The following is a 10438-nucleotide window of genomic DNA, read 5'->3' as shown; positions in this document are numbered from 1 at the left end:
TTCATGGAATTGCATCAATTCACTTTTGCCTAAAGTAACTAAGATTGGGAATTTTATGAAATTATTTAGTTACTTTTATACTTCATTATACTTATAATGGTAGGTTTCTGTCCTATCCTACCCGTTCGGCTAACGACCCTCCACTAGTCAAGAGTGCGGTGGGTAAGAGTGGATACCCATTCAATCGCCATATTATAGGCAATTTCCTTAAACACCCTTTACAGACTAGCTTCGTGAATGAGGCCTACTGACGGTAAGACTGACTTATACTCATACATATATATAATGTTACACTTTTAATGTTATATATAGTATAGAGTGTATTTTACACTTTTATAATACTAGGTGGTCTAATTTAATAAATATAATTTTAATTTAACTAAATGTGAACCTAAACTTTATGGATTTATTAAATCTCCTTTAATTATACACCATAATTAATTAATAAAACCATAAGGGTGTGATTTGAACTTTTCAAAACAATATTAGGGTTTTAGAATTTAACATTTCTAAATTAAACTATTAATCAACTTTCAAATTCCAAAACTTGAGGGAAAGTTTGAAACTTTTCAAAACACATAGGATCAAATAGCAAATTATTTAAATTAAACAATTAATTTAATGATTATCTAAATTTGACCTAAAATCAATTTCTTGCAAGATAAGTTACCCAATTAATACAAACAATCAAACTTTAATCATATTAGGAAGTTATTATCTAGTCAATTGGTAATTATCTTTTGTTTAATCAAGGATATACTCAAAGATATGTTTAAAATCAGATTTTAATGACCTAAAACAGATAAGGCAAGTATCCATGAGTAAAACAACAAGAAATCCCGAAACTGCGTCCTTTTGACGCTCGAACTCGCCAAGTTCCTCTATGGACTTGCCGAGTTGGAGCTACTCGCCGAGTCCACATTGGAACTCGCCGAGTTCATCAGATAGGGGACCAAAAAATCGATTTTTTTTAGGCTTGAACAAATAACCAAGGCATCAATACAATAGAAACTAATCTAGGCTCTGATACCACTGATGGGTTTTGGCCATAAGAACATCCTATCTGCTCATGCAAACCCTAATGCTTGGATCTAGGTTTCTCTATTGTACATGCAATTCATCCAAGACTTTAAACCCTAGATCTAGCATACAATTAATCATATTAACATGTGAAATGGTTTTTAGATCTTACCTTGATTGTTATGTAGCAATAACAATCTCAAATCCTCCTTGTAATGACTTTAGAAAGCTTAGAGTCACAAATGTCACTCCTCTAATGGTTCACAAACACCAAGAGCAAGAGGATAAAGAATAAGGAGAGGGGAGGCTGCCCAAAATGTGTGGAAACCCTAAGGAATAATTTCACCATGTTTTTGAGCCTTAAGGGTCCTTTAAATAGTGAGGCTATTAGGGTTATCTAACAAGGAAACCCTAATTTGTATGCTTAAGCCCTAAGCAACCCATGGACTCCTTCCTTAAAGGCCTAGGACGATTTCTAATGGGTTTCCCCATAGAATTCGTCCACCCCTCTAATATGGAGTCCATTAGCCAAATATTCAACTATCACACAATTGACAGTTCTAGTCCCTTAAGTTTAATTAATGTCTTTTAGCCACAAACTTAATTCTTATTAATTCTTGACTAATATTAATTAAACAATATGATTTCTCCTTTCATATATTATTCTCATAATATATTAATAAATCATAATTAATCCTTTCTCTCCATAATTCATTCTATCAAGTTGCTTTGGTGAAGGCAACCCAAAAGGATCATACACCATCGGGTCAAGTACATACCAAAATAGTTATGGACTTAGACACTAATCCAACAGTTTTACCCAACATAATTTGTAGATATAAAATACATATATAGTTTAAATCATTTAAAACATGTATAAAACCGTTCATCCAGCATAGATAGCAAATATACATATAATATGCACAAATAGCATGTAATTTATTTTAAAAACTTCATATCTATGTGTAAGATGAAAGTAACTATGCACTCACTTGTTAAAGCAACGACTCGAAATTCGAGCAGCGCTTCACTTCTTAACAATATGATTTCCTTCGACTTTTATCATTAACTCAAAGTCTACTTTATGATCTATCAAGTAAGAAACAACCAGGTAGGATCATATCAGAGGTAGGGTCCGTTTGGTATACGAAGTATACTGTTTGGAAATCCCACTTTAAACAACTCACTAAATCACAACCTAGACATCATTCCCGTAAGTAGATCAATCAGTATAACGACTTTGAGTCATTGATAAATCTCATCGATAACGATATTATATTTATATATAAGCTATATTTGAAGTATGGTAGGCGTATCTCACTTACAACGGATTTTTATTAAAAACTAGGCTTTGCTGGAGCAGCATTTTTGAACCAAAAAGCTCTTTTCTCGGAGCCTTGGGGCTTCCTTCGGATGCTAGGGGGTTTACCTAGGCTTTAGGGGGGTTTTAGAGGCTAGAGAGAGGTTCTAGAGAGAAAGAGAGAATTGATGGGAGTTTTGAGGAACTCAGTAGCCTTCGTTCATCTATTTATAGGCTGAATTGGGGTCACTTACAATGTGAGTCCTTACTTCTCACATCGTGAGCCAGTTGGAGACACCAAGGTTGAGCCTGATGCTGACACGTGGCATCGCACATAGGGTGTAAATCAGTCGATTTTCAAAATTTCATAACTTTTGCATACGAGTTTTGTTTTCGAAGTTCTTTATATCCACACGTAGGTAAAAATATAATATACAACTTTCAATTTGACTCCGTCGGGTAATTCTCGACCGATCTTAAATTTAACAGTAGAAGGAGATTATACTGTTAAATGACCGCGTAAAATTCGTAACTTCTTCATATAGACTTCGTTTTCGTCTGTCTTTTTATTGTTGTGTTCCTATTAATGAGATCTTCAACTCTCATTTAGGTCACATTGGCCAAAAACCGCTCGATCTTAAATTCGAATTCTGGGTTGTGCACTACTAAGCCAAATATTAGAAAAATCATAATTTCCTCCTATGAAGTCAGGTTTGGGCGTTCTTTTTATGCATTCTCTCGGTTTAACGTATACTACGACTTTGGTTTAGATTGCTAAGGCTAAAAAGTCGTCTATCGTAAATTCACTATTTACGCCTCACAGCGTCGTGCCGGTTTTGTCGCGAAACTTCGATGGGCCATAACTTCTTCGTTATAACTCAGATTTCAGCGTTCTTAATATGTACACAGGGTGTAAATCAGGCTAGAGACACCAAGGTTGAGCCTGGTGCTGACACGTGGCATCGCACACAGGGTGTAAATCAGTCGATTTTCAAAAATTTATAACTTTCACATACGAGCTCCGTTTTCGACGTTCTTTATATCCCGCGTAGGTAAAAATAAAATATACAACTTTCATTTTGACTCCTTCGGGTAATTCTTGACCGAACTTAAATTTAACAGTAGTAGGAGATTAAACTGTCAAATAACCGCATAAAATTTGTAACTTCTTCATACGAACTTCTTTTTCGTCTGTCTTTTTATCGTTGAGTTCCTATTAATGAGATCTTCAACTCTCATTTAGGTCAGTTTGGCAAAAACCCGCTCGATCTAAAATTCAAATTCCGGGCTATGTACTGCTAAGCCAAATCTTAGAAAAATCATAACTTTGTCATACGAAGTTAGGTTTGGGTGTTCTTTTGATGCACTCTCTCGGTTTAACGTATACTATGACATTGGTTTAGATTGTTGATGCTAAGAAGTACTCTATCGTAAATTCACTATTTAAGTCTCACAGCGTCGTGCCGGTTTTGTCGCGAAACTTCGACGAGCCATAACTTCTTCGTTATAACTCGGATTTCGGCGTTCTTTATATGTACAGAACCCTTGTTACATATACTAAAACTTGGTTAAGATTACTCCTTCTAAATAATATTCCATCAAAAACTCATTTTTGATGCTTATTGTCTCTAAATTAACTAGCCCGAATCTATGGGCATTACAGATTCTCTTTTAGAAAGGATGGGTTTCTGATTTCAAGGATTTAGTGCTTCTTGGTTAAGGATTTGAACATTCAAGCCTTGTGGTTGAGTTTTGGGATCCTTAGAGTAGTTCCAAAAGATAAAGTTGAAAGCTTTATCCTTCTTGATAGCATTTGGGTCCAAATCTAAGCCTTTGAGTCCCTGGAATCGAAGAAAACAGTTGAATATACTAAGTTGCTGGAACTTAGGCAAACACGGCGTGTTTGCAAAGCCAAGACGGTGTGTTGGTTGGAGTTTTCCCAATCGTCTGGATGTTATTAGAACACAATGTGGTTGCTAGTAAACACTGCGTGTTGGGTCAACATGGACTGTTAACCTTGATCGTTGACTTTGACTTTGACCAAGTTGGACCTTAAGGGTATTTTAGGTATTGCTGGGATTTTGATGGAATTGGTCATTTGTTGGTTGTAGGCACTTGAGTGATAGCTGAGATTCAGAGATGGGCCTTATCAGTTCCGTGTTGCTTGTGAGGTGAGTTTTCCTCACTATACTTCTAGGTCGAAGGCACCAAGGCTGACCCTTTCGATTGCTATCCTGTTTTATTGCATATTGGTATTCTGTAGTGATTTGTTAGATCTGTATCCTGGTATATAGTATGATGATATGCTTAGTGATCTATAAGATCTGCCTATTTGTATGTTGGCTGGTTATATGTTTAGTTGTGAATATGTTGTCGTAGTGATCTTTGTGCTGTCAGTCGACAAACTCGGTAATGTTTATTTCGATATGTTTTTATGGTTTATTGGGCTTTATTTGTTATGGATATGTATATGATGACATGTTGTGTGTGGTTGGGTTGAGGTGGTCCTGCTATGTGCTGAAGGTCAATAGAACCAAGGCGTACTAGCTAGACTAAAGGTTGGTGGGGCGTACCAGCAAAGCCAAGAGAACATTCTAGATAGGTTGAAGGCCCGGTGAGGCGTACCAGTCGTGATGAAGGTTCTATAAGCATACCGGATAGACTGTAGGCCGGTGGGGCGTTCCATTCAGAAGAAGGCCCAGTGAGGCGTACTAGTCATACTCAAGACCGGTGTCATACGTAATAGCCAAAGCTCCTTCGCCGCCCCAATAGTCCTAGTGAAAAAGAAGGATGACCAATGACTTATATGCATGTACTACCGTCGCCTTAATGAATCAACCGTAAAAGTCAAGTTCTTATCCCTTTGATTGCAGAGTTATTAAATGAATTGGGAGGTGCTACATGGTTTTCTAATTTGGATTTGTGTTTAGGGTACCATCAACTGCGGATGGCTTCCGAAGACATCCATAAAACAACCTTTCGAACTCATAAGGGACATTACAAGTTCCTAGTGATGCCTTTCAGCCTTACGAACACACATGCAATGTTCCAAGTTTTGATGAACCATGTGTTTCGGTCACTGTTACATAAAGGGGTACTTGTGTTTTTCGATGATATACTCATTTACAGTCGCAATGTGGAACAACACGAGCAACATTTACATCATGTACTCTCGATCATGATGGAGCATCGTTTGTTTGCCAAGGAATCAAAATGTGTTTTTTGGTGATCGAGAAGTCGAATATTTAGGTCACATTATATCAGGAGATGGGGTGAGAATGGACCCGTCTAAGATAGAGGCGGTTGAAGAGTGGCCACGGGTTTTTTTGGGTTTATCCGGGTACTATCGGTGTTTTATATTATCATTCGGCATCATAGCCAAACCATTAACAGATCTTTTAAAACAGTACACCTTCAAATGGGGACACAAGGCGCAACTAGCATTTGAAGACCTCAATTTGGCCCTGTCGTCAGCTCCGGTCCTAGCACTTCTTGACTTCTCTAAACATTTTGTAGTCGAGACGGATGCTTCAGATTATGGGCTCGGCGCGGTTCTGATGCAGGAGCGACACCCGATTTATTTTTTAAGCAAGGCTCTTTCACCAACACAACAAACGTTGCCGGTTTATGAAAAAATAACTTCTTGCAATTCTAATGGCAGTGAAACATTGGCAATATTATCTCATTACAGGGTCGTTCATTATTTGTACCGACCAAAATATCCTCAAACATCTCTTGACACCAAAAGTTACAACACTGTGATAACAGCGGCGGAGGGAATGGAGGGGCTGCCGGATGCGTAGCCCCCCCCCCCCCCCCCCAAATACAAATATTAGAATGTTAAATGTAGTAGAAGCCCATGAAGTACTTAAAAGTTCATATAATAATATAAAATATATGTATCAGTTAGCCCCCTTTAACTTTAAGATTGTTAGACAACTAATTTAGAACCACATGTTTCATTTATTTATTTATTTTTTGTCTTGAAACGATGTCTTGGTCAGTGGGTCCTAATTACCTAGAAACACATGGACTACAAGCTAGAAAAGCCCAATTAATACTCGTCTTTTAATTTAATTGGTAGAATTGGCTTTTAATATTAAACCTAGCCACACAAACCCATAAATTACATATCCTTTTTCAATTAAACGACGACTTCCAATACGGAATACATTTTCTTGTTTTTGCTTCTGCCTCCTGCTACACCAATTAATAAGGTAATTTTTCTTTCTCATTACATTTAGTTTTTCTAGCAATTTGTAATTGATAATATTATCAATTTGTAAATGGGTGAATCGTAAGTAGATAACCAGACAAGTAGTTACATGATATGGTTTTGCTAATTTGGTCTATTACAATTATAAATTTATAGGATATATTATGAGCAGGAAAAGAACCATCGATTCTTTTTTCAAACGAATAGAAGATGTATGTGATCCACAATTGCATTCGGTTACTGATAATACCAAAGAAGATGATCATAATACACACCCACAACATGATGGAAATAGTAACATTGAAGAGCCCAATAATATTGAACCAGAAAAAAATGATATGTCAGCTTTAGGAGAGGTAAAATTAAATTTTTTTAATTCGTGATCCAGGAGAACGACCTTCAATCTTGAGCTATCCAAGTAACCAACGTGATGAGATTAGATGATTATACATTAAACTTGAACCATACCAACTTCAAAAATCAAAGTATCCATTCAGTCCAAGTGGTCGTAGTGGGTCTATGTGTAGTTTTCAACAAGCTTGGTTCAAGAATTTTTGGTGGTTAGAATATTCTGAGAAAAAGGATGCTGCATTTTGTTTTCCTTGCTTTCTTTTTATTAAAAAAAACTATTGGCAAAGTCGGGTCAGATACATTTACCGTATCGGGGTTTAATAGATGGAAAAAGGTAAATTGTGGCAAAGATTGTGCTTTCATCGTACATGAAGGTAAAACTCCAGCTTCAGCACATAATTTTTCTGTTAGATGTTATGAAGATTTAAAAAACCAGTTATGTCACATAGAGAATGTGATAGAGAAGCAAACGACCCAACAAGTTATGGATAATAGACTACGCCTTAAAGTTTCTATTGAGGCCATTAAATGGCTCACGTTTCAAGGATGTGCTTTAAGAGGTCATGATGAACGACCTAACTCAAGAAATCAAGGGAATTTTCTTGAATTGATAAAGTTCCTTGCTTCTTATAATAAGACTGTTGCTGATGTTGTGCTAGAAAATGCTCCTCAAAATGCAAAATACGCATCACCAGATATCCAAAAAGAAATCTTAAGTGTTTTAGCTACAAATGTAGAAAAAACTATTCATGATGAAATCGAGATGTCAAAGTTTTGTTTAATAGTTGACGAGTCTCAAGATGAATCTAAGAAAGAGCAAATGGCTATTGTTGTGAGATTTGTCGACCAAGATGGAAATGTTAAAGAAAGATTTTTGGACTTAATTCATGTTAAAGATACAACTTCATTGACCTTGAAAAATGAGATATTATGTTCCTTATCTTATCATAAACTTAGTGTTCAAGATATCCGAGGTCAAGGATATGATGGGGCTAGTAACATGCGTGGAGAATGGAATGGGTTGCAAGCTTTATTATTAAAGGAATGTCCATATGCTTATTATATACATTGTTTTGCCCATCAACTGCAATTGGCTCTAGTTGCAGCGTCGAAAGATGTGTCTGAGGTACATAACTTCTTCAAGACTTTAAATTTTGTAGTTAATGTCATATCTTCTTCTTCCAAATGTAATGATCAACTGCAAGATGCTCAAATTGCTGAAATTTCTCATTTAACCGAGGTCGGAGAGCTTGAGAGTGGAAAAGGTACAAATCAAATACGAACACTGCAAAGGCCTGGAGATACTAGGTGGAGTTCTCATTTCAAAGCAATATGAAGTTTGATAAGATTGTTTGGTCCATCTTGTGCAGTATTGAATGACATTGCTTTAAAAGGTTCTACATCTTCTCAAAGAGGTGATGCGGCATATGCACTTACACATGCATTATCATTCGATTTTGTCATTGTTATGCACATGATGAAAGAAATAATGGGGATAACTGACAAGCTTTGCCAAACCTTACAACAAAAATCTATAGATATTGTTAATGCTTTGGCCTTGGTATCTACAACAAAAATATTGATTCAAAAGTTGAGAGATGAAGGTTGGCAATCTCTATTGGATCAGGTGGTTTGTTTTTGTGAGAAACATAACATTCCTGTCCCTAACATGAATGAAGCTTATAGATATATAATTCGCCAACGCCGTGAGAAAGACAATATAACCACAGAGCATCACTACCGAGTTGAACTATTCATTGCTGCTATTGATAGTCAGTTGCAAGAGCTGAATTCCAGATTTAATGAGTCTACAACAGAGCTTCTCCGTCTCAGTGTTATGCTAGATCCAAGAAAGTCCTTAAACGTTGAGGATATATGTAAATTGGCAACATCATATTACCCTATGGACTTTACGGAGCATGAAAGGAATTTGTTGAAACTTGAGTTACAACATTATGAAATAGATGTGCAAAATCACCCACAACTGAAAAATTCTTCTACAATTTCAGAGTTGTGTAGAGACCTACATGAAACAAGAAAGTTGAGTACTTATCCCTTGCTTGATAAGCTGATTCGTCTCATATTGACTCTCCCTGTTTCTACCGCGACATCTGAAAGAGCATTTTCGGCAATGAAACTTGTGAAAACACGACTCCGAAATACCATGAGTGATGATTTTCTTAAAAGTTGTTTGCTTGTTAACATTGAGAGAGAGATTGCCGATACATTTCCTACGGATGAGATTATAGATGATTTCTATTCCATGAAACAAAGACGAGCACAACTTAAAGTGCATAAGATACTATTTTTTATGCTTATATATATTCTAATATCCTAAAATGATCCATATGTATGTATGTTCTAACTAATTATTTTAATACTCGCAGGTTAATGGATGAATATGAGTCGATGTTTATAGTTAGTTGAATTGAAGATTGAGGTTAATGGAGACAAGTATTTAATTCTTTGTCATTTTTATTTTAAAATTTTAGACATATTACTTTATTCGGATATAACATTATATTTTAATATATTATTATGATGTAAGGCTATCAGTCCCCTTATTCTTAAATCCTGGCTCCGCCCCTGTGTGATAACACAAGTGGTCAGCGAAGTTATTGGGGTACGACTCCACACTTGAATATAAAAAGGTCGGGAAAATGTAGCCGCCGATGCATTGTCACGGGTGCAAGGAGTCACGTTGTTCACCATGGCTATTTCCCAAATTGAGCCACTATTATTGGAAAACGTAATTGCAAGTTAGGAAGGTGATATTCAACTACACAAAATCAAAGAGAAATAAAAAGGGAGTTCACCTACCAAAAATAATGTGGAATGGAAAACGGCTCTTCAGGAAAAATCGCATGATCATAGGTAGCGCCGTAGCGATGCATAGTTAAGGGATGAAATTCTTAGATTATGCCATGAGTCTCCACTGGGGGGTCATTCCGAGGTTAATGCGACAATTCAACGAATTAAGGGAATGTTTTACTGGAAAGGAAACAACAAGAAAATGCACCTTTAGGGACGACAAAAAGCGTCGCTAATAGTCAAGAAAGTCGCCCCTAAAGGTATTAGGGACGACTTGTCGTCTCAATTGGGTCGCCTCAAATACCTCGTAGCTAATACTCCAAAGTCGTCCCTAAAGGCGTCGTCTCTAATACTTATCGTCGTTAATACCACTCGTCGTCCCTAATAATATTCCAGCCACCGGCCAATATTATTCCGGCCAAATATTCCGGCGGGATGTGTCGTCGCTAATGCTTAAGATCGTCTCTAACGGTGTCGCCACTAATGATTGTTTTTTTTAGATAAAATTTATATTTTATATTCGTTTATAGTATAAAAATGCAGAATTTATAAAATTATAAAACATATAATTTAAAAATCTGCATTACATAAAACATCAACATTATCTAAATCTATAATAACATCATCCATAACATAAAACAATATATAATAATCGTCTTCTCCATCATCGTTTTCATCATCGTTGTTGGTCGCATTGTCGACTTGCTTGCTAAATGAGCGCATAATATCTTCAATTACCG

The 10438-nt window shown here is 36.3% G+C and overlaps 1 protein-coding gene across 1 annotated transcript; it reads left to right on the top strand.

Moving 5' to 3' along the window:
* Positions 1–6606: 6606 nt before the first annotated feature.
* LOC111904445 (uncharacterized) lies at positions 6607–9286 on the top strand. The gene is made up of 5 exons (XM_023900212.1): positions 6607–6617; positions 6709–6892; positions 7324–8152; positions 8258–9177; positions 9275–9286. The coding sequence occupies exons 1-5, from the start codon at positions 6607–6609 to the stop codon at positions 9284–9286; spliced, it is 1956 nt and encodes a 651-aa protein (XP_023755980.1).
* The last annotated feature ends 1152 nt before the right edge of the window (positions 9287–10438 follow it).

Source organism: Lactuca sativa, chromosome 6 (genome assembly GCF_002870075.4).
Source record: "Lactuca sativa cultivar Salinas chromosome 6, Lsat_Salinas_v11, whole genome shotgun sequence".
In the NCBI taxonomy this organism is placed as follows: domain Eukaryota; kingdom Viridiplantae; phylum Streptophyta; class Magnoliopsida; order Asterales; family Asteraceae; genus Lactuca; species Lactuca sativa.
This window is presented reverse-complemented; position numbering and strand designations above follow the sequence as displayed.

Bases quoted from the DNA above. Each gene is read 5' to 3' on its own strand.
- LOC111904445 (XM_023900212.1), top strand. The intron at 6,893-7,323 runs GTAAAATTAAAT...TTAAAAAACCAG, and splicing joins ATATGTCAGCTTTAGGAGAG to TTATGTCACATAGAGAATGT. The intron at 8,153-8,257 runs GTACAAATCAAA...CATCTTGTGCAG, and splicing joins AGAGCTTGAGAGTGGAAAAG to TATTGAATGACATTGCTTTA.